At 40.0% G+C, this 20,658-nt stretch overlaps 1 protein-coding gene across 3 annotated transcripts in view; it reads right to left on the minus strand.

Annotated features, from left to right (window-relative positions):
• ARHGEF28 (Rho guanine nucleotide exchange factor (GEF) 28) overlaps window positions 1–20,658 on the minus strand; it is a 252,950-nt gene that overhangs the window by 145,795 nt on the left and 86,497 nt on the right. For 2 of the 3 annotated variants that reach the window (XM_012721846.1, XM_012721845.1), the window contains exons 4-6: window positions 18,370–18,663; window positions 4,270–4,453; window positions 2,590–2,770 (exon numbers count right to left, since the gene is read on the minus strand). In XM_012721846.1, coding sequence (XP_012577300.1) covers window positions 2,590–2,770; window positions 4,270–4,453; window positions 18,370–18,663 — 659 coding nt within the window. The remainder of the gene's footprint in view (window positions 1–2,589; window positions 2,771–4,269; window positions 4,454–18,369; window positions 18,664–20,658) is intronic. The other variant, XM_012721847.1, reaches the window with a different exon arrangement.

Below are 20,658 nucleotides of genomic sequence, written 5' to 3' on the forward strand. Positions count from 1 at the left end.
GAAGCTAACTAAAGTGCGATAACAGCTAAAACTGAGATTATTTACTAATATCTGATATTACAACGTGGATACTGAGCACAAACCTGTCCTTTCTAAATATTTAGCATTTATCACAAATTATCAGTCCATCAGTAACAGCTGCAGTGGTAATAACATTAATCCTTTGCAAATGAATAAGTATAGCTTCTGAATGGAGTCATTTAAACATCTCTGTTATGTGGTAAAGCAAACTCTGGCTTCTGTGCGAGGTTTCACTGTTGTTCTAGAAGGCTGCAGGTCACTGAAAAATGACTCTAGCTGCCTCCTTGACAAGACTGAGGGTGGGCAGTGCTTTGGTGAGAACAAGTAATCTCTCACGTTAAAGTCCTTGTCTATAACCGTTCTAGACTGGTAACCTTTTAACAAGTAAGATTTCATCAAGCACTTTATGCATAATCTCATATCTGTTATTCCAAATTACAAACTTTCAGTTGGATAATCTATAATAATAATTGCCAACTGATCACATTCAAAATATCATCTAACCAAATGAGAAGTACTGCCAAAAAACTTAACGTCAAGAATACCATAGAAATATCTTCCAGGGCAGGCATCAATTAATGACTCTGGATTTCCTGAAGAATCTCAGGCCTTATTCCCTTTCTAATCTCCCTGCTTACTCCCCAGTCACACAACTTGGGGTAGGAAGAAACAGGAGTGTTGCCGAAACACTGCAACACTGTGGAATACAGCTTTTTTCCATTTTAACCCATTCCAATCTAATAGTTACTTTTATCAAGTTCTTTTCATAGAATGAAAACCTCTGAGGTACTAGAAGCAAGCTCCACTCGGACTGTTACTGTCAAGTCCACTACAAAAAAATCATTGGAACATCTAGATGGATTCATCCAAGTTCCTCCCCAAGGTCATCAGTACTACTTCAAATTTGTTAGAGAATTCACACATCCAACCTAACAAGCTGGAAGGCTTCACAATGCAGTAAATGTTCAATAATGTCTGCTGCACACAGCATGCTCTGCCCTCTTGAGGAGTTTTGTCACCAGCTGCCAGGCTGGTGCTTGAGTCCCTTCTCAGGACACGAGTTGCTGTGCCACACCCTGAGGGAGCTGCAGGAATGGGGTGCACCACATTTAAGGTTTTCCGCCAGGTCAAGCCTCTGCCCAAATATCTCCCCAAGGGCCTGGTGGGGAAACCATAGAGATGACGAAAGCTTTAGCATCATTAAATAATAAGCAACCTTAAGGAAAATGAGGACACGGTGAGTGCCAGGAAAGGAAGCATGAAATTTCCTAAAGCCCATGAAAAGATAATCAACAGGGCCCTCCCTGGTGGTGCAGCGGGCTAGGATGCAGCACTGCAAGCTAGCCACTTCAGTGCGAGTTCGAACCTCGAGGTGATCCACATGGCGTGGCAGACCTCTCCTGACCCGCCCGCTGCTCGTCTCAGCAGTGTACCTCGTTGATCTGCCTGTTCTGTTCCCCACTCTGTCTCTGGTGAATCCTTTCATACCCCTGCACCTCTGGCCTGTACCCCAGTTCTGGATGCATAAAATAAATAAATCTTAAAAAAAAATCAACAATTATCTTTATTCCATACATAATATTTTCATTATCTTAACCTTAATTAGATGAAGTAAACATTTTACAAAAGCCAAAGCTGGGATAAATGTCAATGTCAGCTGTCTAGAAAGCCTCACAGTCATGAACCTGTGTCTTTCTAACAGGTGTGCTGGAGAACAGCAGGTCACAGGACCAGTGAGTGAAACCTTATGCCCCTGAGCCCTGTCAGCAAAACTGACTCAAGCCTTTCTACACAAAATAACATTTTGCTCAATATTGAAAGAAAATTTTGAAATTTCCATTCTAAAATTTTCTTTATGCTCTTCCAATTCTAAAAAAATAAATAATAGAACAGTGGTGAAGAAACATTTAAAGCCCAATATGGGGAGACTCAAGCCTTTCTACATAACATTTTGCTCAACAGTGAAAGAGAAGTTTGAAATTTCCATTCTAAAATTTTTCTTTATGTTCTTCCAATTCTAAAATAAATAAATAAATAATAGAACAGTGATGAAGAAACATTTAAAGCCCCGTATGGGGAGACCATGTTACCACTCAGAGCTGGTGTCTGACTCATGGTGGAAGAGGGGGAAACCTCTCTGAAAAGGAACTGGCTTCAAATGCCCAGTCTATGTCCCAGAAGACTGAACTCGAGCAAAGCCTTAATTAGCATTTAAACTGGAAGAAGCCCAGAAGTACCTGTGAAATTACTAAATACAACTGCTTTATAAAATTTATAATCCAGTCAGAAAATCGAAGGAACATCTCCAGTATTAGAAGATTAAGACCCCACCACAGTAGAACTGATTCTCAAGAAGTATAGGAAACAAGGTCCTACACATTACGGTTTGATACTGCCACATATTTTATAATAATCTTCGCGCTACTAATGTGACACTTTCAGATCTACGTCCCCCAAAGTTCCACCAGAAAACAAAGTGCTACTACCCTAAATGATTCCTGAAACAATGAGAGGCTGCTGTACCACCAAGGATCATGAAGCTTTTCTCCACCCAGAATGAGCACAAACCTTGACAAGAAAGGCTCTGTCCCAAAAGTATTTCCTGAAGAGTTTAATATCTGCCTCCAACAGATGCACCGCCGTGTGGTTCAAGGTCAGGGTCAGCGTCTCCGACGAATGAGTATACTGCAGGAAGGCGTCATCACTAAGCTGGACCCGGGAGAAGCCGGGGGATCGCCTGCTCTGGAAACTGAAATGGCACAAATAAAACTCACTCACAGCCTCAGACACCTGCCCTAAGATCCCAGGCCCCTCAATGCCCAATATTTACTCAGATCCAACCAGACAAATGCTCTCTTGAAAGCCACTTACTGACAAATATATTTAAGATCATGTAAACAAAACCTAATGAAGCCTTCTTTCTTTTCACCTAGAGATGTCAACTGCAAAAGCCACTCGCATATATTACGTATCTTAAAGATTTATATAACTAATAAAACATAATAGTTCATTCTCCTTTTAGTCTGAAAAGATGCCGCTTGCTTTAACGTGGCCAAATGCAGTAGAATAAATTATCTGGCTACCAACGGTTAATTAGGTGATTATTAGGAAAACAGATATGATCTCTAGGGAGTGTGGTAAGGGTTGGTTATTATAAACAAGTGAGATATTCAAAACACTGATCCAAAACACACTGATCCACTGCTGTAAAACATTTTCTCATGCAGATTAAAACACGCATAAAATCAATTGTTGAATATACTTATGAACAAAGGAACCACATCCCCAAGCCAAATTCTAGAAGAAAAGCTTATTTTCCGTGCTATTTTGGCTAAAAACAAATGCACATGTACTAGCAATATGTAGACTTCCTGGTTAGCATCACAATACTGTGGATGAATTATAAAATCATAATAACAACAGTAAAGAAGCCTTGGGAGGACAATGTTAGTGCTGCCAGAAAACAGCCCACCAAGGCATGTGTCACTTCTCCCCAGTCTGCTCCCAGATACCTCCCTTCACAGAACTAGCTCTCGGCCTCGCTCTTCTTCGTCCATGACCTCATTTGGTTAATAAATATATTATACTTCAAATTGAATAAACGTTATCTCCATCATACGGAGTGATAAAAGGATAGCCATAAACAGCATTTGTATGCTAAGATTTGCAGCATCTCCTCAAAGTCTCGACACTACTTACTAGCAAGGGCTCCAGAATCTTTCAGAACTCCCAATGCCAATGAAAATCACTGCATCTAATCAATATTACCATTGTTACTCATTTAGAGAACGGAAGCTCATGCATTCAATCAGAATACGGCATAGAGTCCTCGTCTAATGCCACCTATGAATGGGTGTAGTGAGCATCAAACTTTGAAAGCTGGCCATCCCTGGTGGCACAACAGGTTAGGACATAGCACTGCAAGCTGGCTGCAGCCGCTTCAGTGCAAGTTCGATTCCCAGCCCAGGAGGTGCCCACATGATATGGCAGATCTCTCCTGACCTGCCTGCTGCTCCCCTTCAGCAGTGTACTTCCTTGATCTGCCTGTTCTGCTCCCCACTCAGCAAGAGCCACAAAACTATCCAAGATAAAGAAGTCACCCTTCAGGATCTCATTGTCACACTGAGCTTTCACATGAGAACGAATGATAAAACATAATATTAACTGGTGGTGAGGATATTTCAATCTTCCCATAAGTGCTTGGATCAGATGCTAGAAACAGGTAAAGAGAGAAATGATGAAACTCACTTGGTGATGTCTTCTACCAGCTTGGAGTGCCCACAGTACACAGCTAAATCCAGTGGGGTGGCACCCTCTTCATTGGGTAAAGCCAAGGCCTCCACTCCCCCAGGGAGACACAAGAGGAACTGGGAAAGCTTGGCAAGGCCCCATCTCACAGCCAGGTGTAGAAGAGATTCTCTGTGTAAAGATACTGGAAAGAAAGGAAAATGGATGTGAGTTCCTCCATTTACAACAAAATCTGCCTCATACATTTTTTAAGTCAGAAATCATGTATTTAGATGTAACATCAGTGGAATCAGCAGAAGCACCTAAGCCAAACATCTCAACATCTCATTTAATTGATGAGGAAGCATGTGACCTGCCCAAGGCCAGCTGCTGCAGGTGCTGGAGCCAGGCCCATCACCACTGGTTAATGTGCTTTCCCGCTCCCCCACAGAGCAGACTCACATCACCTTTATTACACTCAGGTACAGTAAGTCAACCAGTGAAAACAGGGCCAGGAACAGCTCATCCCCTAGAAATAGATGCCACTGCCCCTCCAACAAGGCAGCCCTCAGGGCCCACGCCTGTGAAGGTGGCAGTTTCCACCCTGGATCCTCAGGGCTGCTCTCCTGAAGAAGGGCTGGGACGAAACTGAACTTGGTAAGTCCAAGATACGTAAGCTGGCTTGTGTGGGCCTTTCCTAGAGGTCTCCCAGCAGTACCTGGGCAATGTGTTGACCCCCTACCTCCTGCGTGTGGTCTACAGGCTCCAACGTGCCCCTCAGCAGGTTGATGTGTGAGACATCATTTCCCAATGCTTTTGGCTAGTCCAGGTCTGCTCCTCCTTTCTGGCTCCACCCTCAGCCCCTCTCCAGGGGCAGAAGACAGCAAACTGAACTGAATGTGGGACTGAACCCCTCATTGTTGACACTCTCCTGTCCTCATTGGCTCAGAATCTAACAGCCTACTGGGGAGATGGGAAAGAGGAAAAGAAAGGCTCTTCTGATGTTTGAAGAAAAGAAAAAGCTGCCTAAAAAGTTTTGAGAGAGCTTTCTTGTGCAGTGTGAAATTTCAGAGAAGAAAATAAGGCTAACAGTTTGAAACAGAAAACATTGTGACATATATAAATAAGTCTGCTCATTATAGAGTTTCAGATTCTCAACTGTAGTCAGGAAAACAAATTGTGGGAAAGGGTGATACAGTTTGGCAGAGGTGGGGGTGTTTAATTAAAATGAAATCTTTTTTTCTAACCAGATAAATATGTCTCTTCTTTGGTACTAGGAATGATTTGAACTAACAATAGTATTATTAATAATCACTCTAATAGCAAACATTAGAGATGTGACCTGTAAAATCCAAGGAGCAAGATCACCCAGACATAAGAAAAAGACATGAACAGGCTGTGTGGTTCAATCAACATTCCCAGCACAGAACAAAGGGAGACTCATTAGCCCCAGAGAGGGAAAGAGGCTCAAAGCCAGTGTCTCTCACCCCAGGCCAGGCTTCTTTGCCTGTGAAGTAAGGCACTCACATGAAGGACCCCCAGCTTCCTGCTCTTTTTGGTGACAAAGGATAAGTGAAAGGCAGCACATGTCAGGAGGCCTTCCAGAACATCGGAGGCCTGAGAGTTTGGGTTGTTCCTAAGTAGTGATTTTTATTTACTATTTAATCCAAATTCAGCACCATTATGAGAGATACATAAGGTCTGGTTGTGCCTTCAAATTAGCCGAAAGCTTGTGTTGGAAGGATGAAAAATAACTTAATCCCCAGGGAACACATAGTCACTGCTAGAAGAAGTGTTTTTAAGTTGGTACAACCAATGTGAAAAACACAGTGGCACCATCTAATACATTTAAAGAAACTAATGTCCATTCCTACATATAAGCCCTAGTGAGAGCTACATTCTCCATCGACCCCTCACCACCTACATGATACAAAATGATCATAGAAGTAATCTTAAAACCTATCAACAAAAGAATACATTCTATTATAACCTATCTACTGAAATGACACAAATGAATTCCAGATTCACATTCAAGAAACTAAGAAATATAGAGTGTAAAAGTCACAAAATACACAAAATGTTTCAATTAGTAGGAAGTTTCTTTATATATAAATAAATAAATACACACACACACATGAAATTTTTAAAAAGTGAAAACTCAACCATATTATTTTGGGATACAGAGGTAGAAAAACTACAAAGAAAAGCCAAAAAGTGGTTACTGTGCAAGTCAACTATCTACCCCGAGGAATGTGACTGGAAAGCATGAGGGCTGTCGGAGTCCACAGTTAATCTCGATGCCCTCCCGCTTTTCTTCCCCATGTGGCCCCGACAGCTAGATCACAGGTCTTCCCAAGAACAATTAAAACAGAATTTTTAAATATTCCCAAGTGATTCTAATGCAATGTCAGCCATTGCAAATATAAAGACATGCACAAGGAGGCCACGGAGCACATAGCAACATGACTGGACCATAAAACCCAGAGAGAGAAGAGGAGCAGAGCAAGTATCATGGCACAGGTTCTAGCTCCCTAGAAAATTTTTCCTGCCTCTGACACTCTGATGACAAAGCCTCACCGGAATCATCTAGAAAAACCACACACACACACACACGCACATTTGTTCTAGAAAATTTCCATTGCACTATAAAAATACTAGAATAAACCATTGATTCTGCATCTCATCTAGGCAGATTATAATTTATCTTACCTTATGGAACTAATAATCAGTTGGAAGACTAAAAAGCCTTAATCAAAACTCAAAGATGACAATCTAATTTTTGACAATCTGGTGATATTTCTAGGCAATTATCAATTTCCACTTCAATACAAGATATTAAAAAATCTAGACACACCATTGTACTGTGCAAAAGATGACAGATGAAAGGATTGAAAGATCTGGATTTGAGCAGTGACAGAGTTGTAGCTGAGGACAGATCACTTAATTGTCAGGTTCCAGTGGCTTGACGAGGGGTTACTATCCAGCCCAGCCTACCACCCAGGAAGTAGGTAAGGAAAAGAAAACAGCTCATGGGACAGGGTTCTCAAGAACTGTAAAGCTAGTATTGGGGAACTCTTTAAGCCAGTATATAGGATCTGTTTCAGACAGAAAAAGTACAAGTAAAAGCCACTCATTAGATATACGGTACGCATTTGGAAACAGTTTTTCTGGTTATAATTTAAAAGCGTAACTTCAGGGAACAAGCTGATAGCTCAGGAGGCACTATAACTGCATCCGTGTAAGACAGCAGATGTGCCATTAAGACGGATGTGCTAATCCCATGCCCCAGGCAGCAGGAGGTCACTAGATACCACCAGCAGCAATTACGTCATACTCCTTTTCCAGCCTGAGCAATAGCCTTGTTTCATTTGTTAACATTTCATCAAGACCATGATTCACAACCACATGCATGCACTCGTATCTGCTGACAACGGATGATGCGCAGGGTTTTCTTCTGCTCACCCCTCACACCCCAGGCAAGCCTGTGGAATTCCCAGGCACCCTCCCAATCTACCCTCCAGGAACGCTATTCTATTTGGGAGACAAACAAAAATACATTGCTGCTTAATTTTATTACCAACAAACAGAGCAAATGTAGACTCATCATGTCTTAGAAATCGCCTGTTGAAGTCCGCACTGGAAACTTGAACTCAAGTACAATGGGGAAGCTTGGTTCTCGGCTGTGGCCAAGCCAGGGCCTCTTGCTGCACTTTACTAGAAGCCAGAGCCCCTGTCCACATGCCCAGACTGAGTAACAGTGCACTCTGGATTAAAGGGCAATCTCCTGCTTTGGCATTTGGGGCACACTCATTAAGAAATATTCTGGTGGATAAATGGAAGATAATGGGATAAACCACACAGGAAACACCATTATAGATGGTGCTGCCATCTGGGATGAGGGCAGGGAGGCTGGAAAGTGGTAATTAGAAATCCAGTTGGGCAGCTGTTAAGTATGAATGCAGGCAGAGAAGTGAACCCCCAAAACCACGTTTACTTCATCTTACACAAGAATCGCATTGCTTATTTCTGTCTAACATTCATCAAGTAATTTACATGCATTAATCCTGAATAAAATAGCCACTCTAGAAGCTAGAGTCTATTATTATCCCTATTTCATAGGGGCAAGAACTGACACTGACACAGTTATGCAACTGCACAGGCCATAAGAAGTAAATGGAGCATCATATTTTCAGATCCATATTTTTCTACCTCCAAACTCAAATTCTTAACCATTATTCACCGCATCTCCTATTATGCAAAGTATGAGCTGGGTTAGCCTTGACTGCAGTGATATAGTCCATGTATTTGTTAAGGAAAAAATATCTTAAAGCCAACAACAAAAATTTTAGTTTGTGAAAATTAAAATGTTTCATTAGGAAATTTTGTCTCCTAAGAGTTTGAGGCTTATTTTTTTTTTTAATCAAGGGTTGATGCATGCAATACTCCACTTACACCTCCTACTACAGATGCAAATCTGAAGACAAGAGTTGTGGAATCCAAAATAGATTTTTAAAAGATAATTAGGAAAGAGAAGACACAAAGCAAGAAGCAGAGGGGGACAGAAAAGAAAGCATTAGAATAAAGCAACAAGCTACCAGTGAAGAAAAAGCAAGAGGGCTCAGATGTCAGCCTGATACGTCATTACACACATACTTGTGTACACGCACACCTGCTCTTTCTCATGACAATTCTGCAAAACAAAAGCTGCTATAGTTATAAACTTGGAGAAGAGAACGTAAGTGTATGGAATCATAATTAACAAAAAGCTATGGTAGGCTTATGAAAGATTTTGCTATCTCTGCATACAGAGCTTCATGTCCACACTAAGGCCCACATTTGAAAACGTCAGGAAATGCCAGTGGAGCTGCATGGAGCATACAGACATCTCCCTAAGAACAGACCCTCACCTCTGGTGCCCAGCAGCCCCCTCTTCACCTCCCTGGGTCTACACTCTCCTACTTCTTTAGACACCAGCTTTTAACTTCTAAGCACTGGTAGTTTTAAAACCAATGTTTTGTTGATTTTTCAATAAAGTAATACAAAGCCAGCTTTCAGGTTTCAAATCCTATCAGATCTACAAAAACAGCAAAAGCAACTTTTTCATCCTCAAGGTAAGTATTAAGAGTATCCCTGGCTATTGTCATTTTCAAATTCTGCTGTAGTGGTCTATGTACAAACACTTCCACATGCACTGTGCTGTGGTATTTGAAGGGTTTCCAAAGGAGAGAAACAGGGATGGAACATGGAGAACCAGAGGTAAATTTCAAAGCCTTTCCCGGTCCTGAATCCTTTGGGAAGCACATTAGGGCAGGGTGTTTGAAAATAAAAGATTCCACTAACATTCTTTTCTTTGAAAGTTATGAGAGGAGAAAGCAATTTAAATACAAATCGATCATCTATTTCCCAAATATGAGAGCAAACTGTATTCTCTATTCCATTCTTAGGGCCATAATTAACAGGCAAAAGTTAAAAGTGTGTTTTAAAAGAACAAGTTAAGGCTGCATTTTCTTTTTTAAAGCATAGTACCTTCACCTGGGGCCTCCCTGGTGGTACAGGAGTTGGAACACAGCACTATGAAGCAATCCACAGCCACTGCAGCACAAGTTCGATCCCCAGCCAGGGAGCTGACCCACATGGCACAACACCCTGCTACTCCCCTCAGCAGTGTATTTCAGTCAATCTGCCTGTTCCACTACCCACTCCATTTCTGGTGAAACCGCTCACTACCTCTGCATCTCTGGCCTGTACCCCAGTTCTAGTATGCACAAATAATCTAAAAACAAAAACAAAAACAAAAACAAAAAAACAACCATAGTACCTTAACCAGAGATGGCACTCAAGAAGAGTTTACTGACTTAACTGAAAACTAAGTGCAAGTGGTTTCAATGGAGGTGGGCTAAATTCTTTTCCTAAGAGTTCAATTCTGTTAAATTCTTAACTGCCAAAAAACATTTTTTAAAGTGGAAAGCTGAAAAGGGATGAAACAGAGAAAGCTTTTAGTATCCTAAAACTTTTAAAAATAAGGATATAAAACTTCAGAAATGGGGCCCTCCCTGGTAGTGCAGCAGGTTAAACCATAGCTCTAAGAAGCTAAAGCCACTTCAGCATGAGTTCAATCCTCACCCACCCCCTGGGGTGACCCACATGACATGGCAGACCCCTCCTGACCTGCCCGCTGCTCTCCTTAACAGTGTACTTTGTTGATCTGCCTGTTCTGCTCCGCACTCTGTCTCTGGTGGCTCCTCTCACTCTCCGCATCTCTGGCCTGTACCCCAGTTCTGTATGAATAAATCTTTAAAAAATAATAATAAAAAATTAAAAAAAAACCCTTCAGAAATGAGGCATAATGTATATTTGTGTGTGTGCACATGACTGAGAACTATGAAACTTTACCAGTTCACCACAGGACCTATTTTAAAGAACATTCTCTCTACCACTAGCATTCATCTAGTGGGTTACCTTAGCAACTAATGGAATGTAACACTAGCTTAAAATGTCAGAAATTAAAGTGTGGCAATGTTTTCCCACTAGATGCTATCAAAAGTAACGCAGGATAGAAAGTAATATTGAGTGTGTATACAACTGGTTGAAAAATGTCAGGATTTTAAAAAAGACATACAAAACCCTAGAGCCTGTTGATACCCATAAGGTATAAATTTCAAAACTCAAGAAAATTTTTTAAGAACGAAAACTTGCATTTTATAAGAAATCCACAGGGAGGATGTGCTGATATAAATTTCAAGCTTTGTCCAGTACAAAGCTTTGGGACATAAGAAACAACGCTGACATTTCGCATAGTGTGTGGACCTACAAGCAGGTCTGAATAGCTCAACATGTCATCTGGTTAATGACACCTGGAACACAATGAAATCAGAGTCAAGCAGACCCACGGCCCTCAGCCATGTTCTAGCTTCCTTCTAGTCTACAGCCAGCAAATTGCATCCAAGGATAAAAACAAAGCCAAGCTCCATTTCAAGTGTTAAATAAATCTTGTTTCTTTACTGGTTTCAGATCTCTTTCCTCTATTCAAAGAAAGATAAACAGATATTTTATGCTGTCAAACACTGCTGGCCCACACATTCCCTTCTTCTGTTGCCTAGAAAAAAGGGTGATGGTTCCGGTTCTGTGGCTTGAAGCAAGATGTAGAAGTCACAGAAAGTTGGCAGCTCCTACTGGGTCTTTCATAATGAACTGTTAAGTCTCACTTAATGGCTTTTCCTACAGATAAGAAGCAATATTAAAACTATTCTTTAAACTCCTTAAGAGAACAATGAACAATGAAGGCACATTTTACATTTGCTGAATAAACCCTAGTCGTACAAACTTTCTTCTGAAGTCTTTCTGACCCTCAGCATTGCTTTTGCTTTCCCTTCATTAGCTGTAAAAGGAAGAAAGGAAGAAAGAAAGAAAGAAAGAAAAAACAAGCATTCTCCTTCGAAGGGAAGAAACATCTAAAGACTTCTTCCATTCATAGAATTATAGACAGGAGGGAAGTATAACTTTTTCAACATGATAAAGCTATAAACTAACAGATAAAATTTTATTCATTTTATTAAGTCTTTAAATATGCTTGCCCTGCAGATTTAATCCAAAGTAACACCTTACTGCAATGTTCTCACCACAAAAAAAGAAAAAACAGTTGGGTGTTGGGGCAGAGGTGTTAGCGAATGCTATGGTAACATCATTTTACAGTATACAAATGTTATCAAGCAAAGCAGAACATACCCTCTATCTACACACTGTTCTACGTTAATTACAGTCAAATGGGGAAACATGGCTACATTTTTACAATTATAATAGTAAACTCTTTCACAAAACAGAACCTCTGCCTATAAGGAAATTTTTTAACACACAAACTACATTTACTTGGACCACTGCAGAGATGTCCAAATTCATTTTTAACAATTGTAATTTGCTTTGGAAAAAACTATCTTGAATCTGCAATCTGTTGTTACTTACTAGTCTGTAAGTGTAAATACATGGAAGGCAATCTTTACATAATTTTAATAATATTTTTCTTAAATCAGGAAACACAGCCATGCTAAGTTCTAGCTGTCCCACAGGTGGGGAGCCACCTGTCCCCAGGGATGGCCTCAGACCTCTAAGATGGCCTCTGGAGCCCAGGAGGCTCTTTAGTGTAAGGCAGTCTCCTAAAGGTGATGACAAGCTTGGTGTTTGCCAGATATGTCAGACTCCTGGAAACAAAAGCAATTGTAATAAAGTAAAAATGAAAAACAACAGACAACTATAAACCAGAGACATTCTACTTGGGTGGAGAGGGGAACAGGATCAAAACTGGGTCTGGAAGAGCATCGGGACTATGGTGATGCCACATGGGTGAATTGGTGGTGGGAAGTCCACAGGGATTACAACCAAGATGAAAAAATGCACAAAATGAAGAATGATGTCAAATAAATAAGGCAAAAGAAGTCATTTGGATGGGCAGGAAGGATAGACTAACTCAAAAATCTAAGTGTCAACAAAACAGTGTTTTTTCCCAGTTAACCTAATTGTCAATATACCAATATCTGAGAGTTTCTGTCCAGAAAAAAAAACCTAAAAGCAAAGATTAATTGTGAAATTTTATGATGACTTATTACCAAAGTTTTGCTGCAAATTTGAGGTTCTGAGACCCTGCAAAATCTCTACTATAGAAACTATTTCACAGAAGGAATGGTCTTAACTTTATGAAATAGGAATCCAATTTTATTTATGGCATAAAATTAAATAAAATCTGGGATGTTTCCTTCCCTTGGACATAACAAAGTTGCACTGTGAATAATGATAGGGAAGATGCAGGACTGAGCGAAGGCTCTGCTTTTCTTTATGAGACACAACACTCTGCTCAGACTCTGAGACTTCTCCAGGATCAGGCCCTCCTGACAATCTCCATGACTGAAAGGGGAAAATGTGGAAGCCATTACAAAAAGTAAGGAACTACAGTAATGCTTTACAATAAGACTTCAATTAGACTCATTCACAACAAAGTCCTTACAGAAATCAGCTCATTCAGGAAACTATATTCCAAAAAAGCATAAATAAATAATTTTAGTAAATGAACAACAAAACTTTAAGTGGCTTCCAAATAGGTGTTAGGAGATGCAAATTAAAACCACAATGAGATACCACCTCACCCCAAATAGGTGTTAGGAGAAATAATTAAGGAATTTTTCTACTTATGATGCTATAGTTACCACTAACACATAAAAACCTCCAGTGAATCCCATGCCTCTGTTGATTTCTTGCTTTGTAATTTTATCTACCTCAAATGCAGGTACCAATAATAAAATATGCACAAGAGGAAAAGACATATGGAACTTTAAGATTCAAAACTGTTTAGATTAAACTTCTACTGAACTGAATAAGAGTGAAAAAGATGGCTTATGAAAGACTCCAAAATTCCCTCCTTTCCAAGAAGCACCATATGTACAGTTCCATAGGGAGTAATTCCCTGCGAAACCCAAAGACTAACTCAATGATTCCAACACAAGGGTAAAACAGGAAAATACGCATATGGAAATGAGTTAAACAGGCTGAGAAAAACTCACCACAAACTCCACCCCAGATCAGCACCACACCATCAGGAGAGAACCCACAATTTCCAACTTACAGTTGAAAAGCAAGGGATTTATACCAAACCTCTAGCACCTCTAGCACTAAGGTTCACACTGCAAGGGAATGACACCTCCCCAAACACCTAACTGAAAACTAAAGGGGCTTGTACCCACAATACTACAAACAGAAAGGGCATTCTTTTTTTTTTTTAATTTATTTATTTATTCATAAAGAACTGGGGTATAGGCCAGAGATGCGGAGGGTGAGAGGATTCACCAGGGACAGAGCAGGGAGCAGAACAGGCAGATCAATGAAGTACACTGCTGAGGGGAGCAGCGGGCGGGTCAGGAGAGGTCTGCCACGCCATGTGGAGCTCCTCCAGGGCAGGCGGGAATCGAACTAATGCGGAAGTAGCTTTTGATTCTTAGTACAGTGCTTTAACCCACTGTGCCACCAGGGAGGGCCAGAAAAGGCATTCTTAAGGAGCACAGAAGCACTTAATGTGTCTATCCTCCCCAACCATCAGGATTCAGCATAGAGGAAAAGGGTAGAATAATCATCTCCTATTCTTTCCCTGGAAGGAGGTTTGACTGAACACTTGGTAAGTAACTACCTGAGTGCTGGCAGCACCTAGTTGCTGACTATGCTCCTCCCCAAGGCATGCCCTCAACTATTGTACCTCACTAAGAACAAAGATGATACCTTGGCTAGTTACAAACATTTGAGAGAAAACCAGGGACACTGGCTGAGCTGATTAATGAGGTTCATTTTCTACACAAGACCTGTCAAGATGAGGAGAGTGCTGTTTTATATAATAAACAGAAATCAACACAGTCAAGGAAAATGAAGAAAAATAGAAGAATGTATTTCAAACAAAAGAACTAGTTACATCTCCAAAAACAGATCTCAATAAAATGGAGATAAATGATATATCCAATTGAAAGCTCAAAATAATGATCACAAAGATGTGCCTGGAGGTTAGGAGAGCAGTGCATGACTAAAGTGAGGATTCTAACAAAAGACAGAACATATTTAAAAGTACCAAACAGAAAACACAGCACAGCAGGATATAATCAATGGACTGAAAATTTCAATCAAGTGGTTGAAAAGCAAATGAGATCAAGTGGAGGAAAGGATCAGTGTAGTCAAAGATAGCAGTGGAACACTTCCAATCAGAGAAGAAAAAGAAAGAATTAAGTTAGAGTAGAAATAGCTTAAGAGACTTATAGGACATAATAAGTGGATCAATATTCACATGTAGGGGCTCCAAAGAAGAGAGAGATAATGGAGCAGAAAGCTTATTCAAACAAATAATGGCTGAGTATATATACCACATCTTCTTGATCCAATAGTCTATTTTTGGGCATTTGGGTTGTTTCCATGTTTTACCTGTTGCAATTGGTGCTACAATAAATATAGGGATACAGGTATCCTTTTGAATTAATCTTTTTGTGTCCTTTGACACAATGGAATACTACTCAGCAAACAAAAAAAGATAAGTTCATGCCATTCAAAGCAACATGGATAGAACTAAAAGGATCATGCTCAGTGAAACAAGTCAGAAGGAAAAAGAAAAATATTAGATGGTTTCACTTATAGGAGGAATATAGGAAAACCAAATAAGACATAGGGGGAAAATAATAAAAATAATCACAATACAAAACAAAACAGAAACAGACAATTATAAACCAGAGACATCCTGCAGGGGATGAGGAGGGAGAGGGGTCAGAAGGAGGGAGGGATCACAGGGTACTGTGGTGATGGTACACAGGTGAATGGGGGGTGGGGTGCGAAACTTTATGGGGCCTACACCTGAGGAAGGGGGAGTAAACATTGTTTAAAAATGAACAATGATGCAAAATATATATAAGTATATAAATTTTAAAAAGTAATAGTGGCTGAAAACTTCCCTAACTTGGGGAAAGAAATAGACTCAAGTCCTACAATATAGTATTCCAAACAGGTGGAATCTAAAGGCATTCACACTGAAACACATTATAATTAAATTGTCAAAAGTTAAAGACAGTAGAGAATCTTTAAAACAGCAAGAGAAAAGCAACTTGTCATGTACACGGAACCCTCATAAGACTACGAGCAGATTTTTTTAGTAAAAACTTTTCAGACCAGAAGGGAGTGGGATGATATATTCAACTGCTTTAAAGAGAAGAAAAAGCCAACCAAGAATCTTCCATCCAGCCAAGTTATCCCTCAAAAATGAAATCAAGTCTCCCAGAGAAACAAAATCTGAATGAGTTCATCAGTACTAGACCAGGCTGACAAGAAATGCTGAGGAGAACTCATCAATCTGAAATGAAAGGACACTAATTAGTAACAGGAAAGCATGAAATTCACTGGGTAAGTATATAAATTCAGAATATGCTACTATTCTAATGGCAGTCGGTAAATCACTTATAACTCTACTATAAAGGTTGAAATACAAGTGCTTAAAAATAGCTACACAACAGTATTACACACATACTGTTATGAAAAAACTGACATCAAAAACAAGAGTGAAAAAGTAGACATTTTATATGCACTTAAGTAATCGGTTATAATTAGACGATAATAGCCATACGTTTTATGTAAGCTGCATGGTAACCATGAAGCAAAACCCTAGAGTAGATACACAAAAGGTTAAGAGAAAGGAATGAAAATATGCCACTGCAGAAAACCATTACATCCCAAAAGGTGCTAAGTGAAATAAACCAGACAGGAAAAAGAAACTCTGCATAGTGTCACTTTTATGTAAAATCAAAAAAAAAAAAAAAAAAGACAAACCCAAAGAGAAGAATGGTGGTTACGAGGGGCTGGGGGTGGAAGAAATAGAGCCTGATGAAAAAGTACACATTATCAGTTATAAGATGAATAAGATCTGAGGGGACAATGTATAATATTGTGACTATCATCAATAATACATTATGTAACTGAAATTTGCTAATAGAGTAGAACATAAGTGTTCTTACTCAAAAATTAATGCAATTGTAGAAATCTTCTTATGATGTATATATGAACACCAAACTATCACATTGTACTCCCTAAATATAACTTGTTAATTATACCTCAGTAAAGCTGAAAAAATAAACCAGGCAGTTATAATCAGGGGGTGGGGAGAACCATTAAATTAAGGATTCAGTTAAACAAAAAAATCCAAAATAGTTCGAAGTTAGCAGAATCCCCCCAAAGAGATTTAAATAGACAGTGAGTCAAAATACATCCCCTAAAGTCCACTCTCAAAATCTAACAGATCCCAGTTGACCTAGGACACTGATGCCAACCCTTCACTAAATAAACTTGTCTGTGTCCAACTGCAAAATGATTAGTTTATGTTCAATTGTTTTGACTTATCAAGACAATGAAAATATGTAGGCTTCCCAGAATGTAATACAATTTCTGGAATAAACTAAAATTTATGTAGAAAAAGCTATAGTTGAATTTACTCATCTAACTGCCCAATTTGTTTTAAACAGCTAGACAAATTTTGGCAAAAGTACCATTAGAAAGGCATCTGTAAAGTGTACCAATTTTAAATTAGCTATTATCCACAGCATACATATGGAACAGCACTATGGTCTTAAAAGTGAATATCAAGATTAAACACATGGAAAGAAACAAATTCCCAAAGTTGATGACTTTCACAGTAAAACATGGGTGTTGGCTCTACCTTTAACACAAGACTATCATCTGAACTGGAGGTAACATTATCTCACCTAGCATAAACTGTTCTTATAGAAAGTCCAGAAAATTCCTAGACATTTCCAAGGAATTATTTACAGTACCCAGAATATTATCCTTTGTCTGTAAGTTATTTTGCCTGTCCTCATATGTACATGCAATATACTCTCTATACATGGGAATCATTTTTGTTGCATTCAACAAAATAAGGATAATCTCTGTATTTCCAATTAAATTACATAGCTTGTAATCAACATCAGAAACACCTATTCAACAAGTTAGCCTGATGTCTAGGACAGACTTTTATACAACAACTATATCTCTGTTAATACACATGTTCCAAATGGTTGTAATAAGACTAGCCAGCCTACTCAGTCTTTTAGTAAACAGGAGACATTTGGAGACAACTCCAAAAATTAGTACCAACATAAAATGAATGCTCTCAGTAATGCTGACACTTTTAAAGATGTCAACACATTGGTTCCATTTCCTGCACAATCACATTTCTTTGGAGTGTTCCAGAGTTGGTGAACTTGTTTTTCCTTGCCTGAAACACACAGCAATACCCCTTTCTCACAGTGAGAAAATGTGCCAAAGTTAATGGAACCGCAGCCCCAAACAGCTGGTTCAAAAGCTGGCCACAAAGAAACAGCCCATCTGTCCTGCAGCGAAGCTCTTCACCTCCAGAAGCAAGGTAGCACAAGCAGCCCAAAGACTAGTGAAAGCCTCGGCAAAACAGAGCCAGGTTTGGGTCAGAAGTAGGCAAGAAAACCTACCCAGGAAAGCAGAAAGTAAATTATAAGGCACACTGAGATGGAAAAATGCACAAAAATATGTAAAAATAAACTAATTTTAAAAAAAATTATAAGGCACATTCTGAATTTACAGACCCACCTTCAAGTGAAGAATTTCCCAAAACAGTCCATCCAAGAGGCAACTCCAGATGGGTCAGAGCCAGCACGAGTTCCTCATCCAAGGCAGGCAACGCCCCCACCGTCAGGGCAAATGGAGTCAGCAGTGTCTGATGGCTGCCAGCTGTGAGGCGATCAGCCTGGGTCACCAGCAGACGAGCCAGCCTGCAAGCCATATTGTCCACGTAGGTCACTGAGCTGGAGCCCATGGTCACTGGGGAGTAACCTTCTGAGCAGAGGCACACGGACACTGTCACCGTCTCCTGGAGCCCATGGCCTGGATGACAAGACAGTGAACAGGTCACCGGAGTAGCAGGACATGGCCTCACCGTGTCCAAAGTTATCAGTCTCACTGCACCGTCTAAGCAGCCCTCACACTTCAGGACAGCGAGGCAGAAAGAAAATGCAGCTGGTTGGAAATGCTGCCAAGCCCATGGGACCAAATTAAAGCTGACTCCATCTTTTTCCAGTGACTCCCGATTTTAAAACTAATCCTTCCAAGCTGGGAGCGTTTCAGCATCTATTCACCTATCATTGCCAACCATGTGCACTGGTACAGTTTTAGCTTTCATTTCTATCCCAGTCCCTAAATTCAAGTTGTTATTGTAAAGGCTTAAGTGCTTCTCCACTCTGCCACTCCTCCTGAGTCATATCTGTATTTATTAGGCAATCATTTTATAAAGTAATACCACAAAATTACACAAGTTCACTCTACTGCCACAGAAAATCTGAGTGTGAGTTAGGCTAGGTAAAATAACTCTGCAGAAATAGTTACATGCATGTCCTTGCCACTTCTGAGAGTGGCTTCTCCCTGTCTGAAGGTGCTCTTAATATTGTGATAGAAGTCACCGGGATCCTGTTGTCCGCCCCTCTTCCTTACACTTCTTTAATTTTGCAAAGGTCAGTGTACTCCAGGCACATGGGCCTGAGCAGAATTTCCAGAAACTGGTACCACAAAACCTCTGTGATTATAATGATGATGGGACTAGAAAAGAACTGACATTCAGCCACCACTGGACCCCAAATCCATGGCTAATGGGTCCAAGTCCTGCTTTGTTTCATTCCCCAAAAGCTTTGCTGCCCAGGCTTCAGATACAAAAGCACCCCATGTTCACTAAGAAGGATGGCGATTCTTACATCACCTCTTCAAAAGACGTCCAATGACCGAGGCACAAAGCACAGCCCCTCACCCCAGACTACACATGTCCAGGAAACAGCAGGAGCTGCTCTGCATATTTCTGAAAGGCTACCTGATCAAGCTGCAACCCAGGGAAATTTAAGGCTCAGTAAAGGATGTCACAACTTTTAAGACAGGTGAGAATCCTGTCTTAAAAGTAGACTACAAAATAATCAAAACCATTTTCTTTGACATGTAGGGAACACACCCTCTCCCACATGGGAGTAAAGAGAAAAGAAAACACAAGATCCGGTATTAGGAGTGGCACTGTACTTAACGATTTTCTACACTTGATCTTATCCAAAAGGCCAAGAAGTGATTATACTATTTTCTACTTCTTTTTCATAAGCAGTTTGATAAAAAAAGAAAACCAAAATAAAGAAGCAGGAAAGGCTTAAATGTAAGATGAAAACAAAAGGGTAGATGTAAAATATGTGCAACCAAAAAAAGCCTGTACTCTTCATGAGACCTGGTTGTTTTTCTTAAAAGGATGGGACTTAATGGCCAGAATGACATGCCTAAAGTTGTCCACATTCTCCGTAACAACCATTCTCAGTAACCAGATGAAGGCTAATTCACTGACCAAACCCACATAGGGTGGGAAGTTCTCCTTGTGTCTAAACAGCCCTCACCATGTCTATGTTGTTTGCATATTTACTGTCTACCTTCTCTCTGCATGGACTAGATACACTACAGAAGCAGTTCAAAACACTTTCCATCTAAAAATGTGACCGATATTACCTATGAGAAAAATCAAAGTTCTCCCATAAAATATAATTGAAGAGATCTTGAAAAGAACCTACAACTAGGAAAACTGATCAATCAACAATGAATACCAAAACCCTCCCTGGAAAGTAGGTAAGGACATATTAATCACACTTTCAGCTAGAGTTTGGTGTTTCAGATGAACAACCCTCAGTGAAAATACCAGAGGAGGTATTTTATATCTGAGAAGAGCAATTTACTTATAGCAACACTTTTACATGATACATTAACTTATCATCCATCACCATGGTCACTGAAAAAGACATGGGAGAGTTACAAGTTTCTAAATGTGAACCTTTTAGTAGAGGGAAAAGAAAGTTTTGGAGAGGC

Source organism: Condylura cristata, unplaced genomic scaffold (assembly GCF_000260355.1).
Source record: "Condylura cristata isolate star-nosed mole 26May11 unplaced genomic scaffold, ConCri1.0 scaffold00007, whole genome shotgun sequence".
Taxonomy (NCBI): Eukaryota; Metazoa; Chordata; class Mammalia; order Eulipotyphla; family Talpidae; genus Condylura; species Condylura cristata.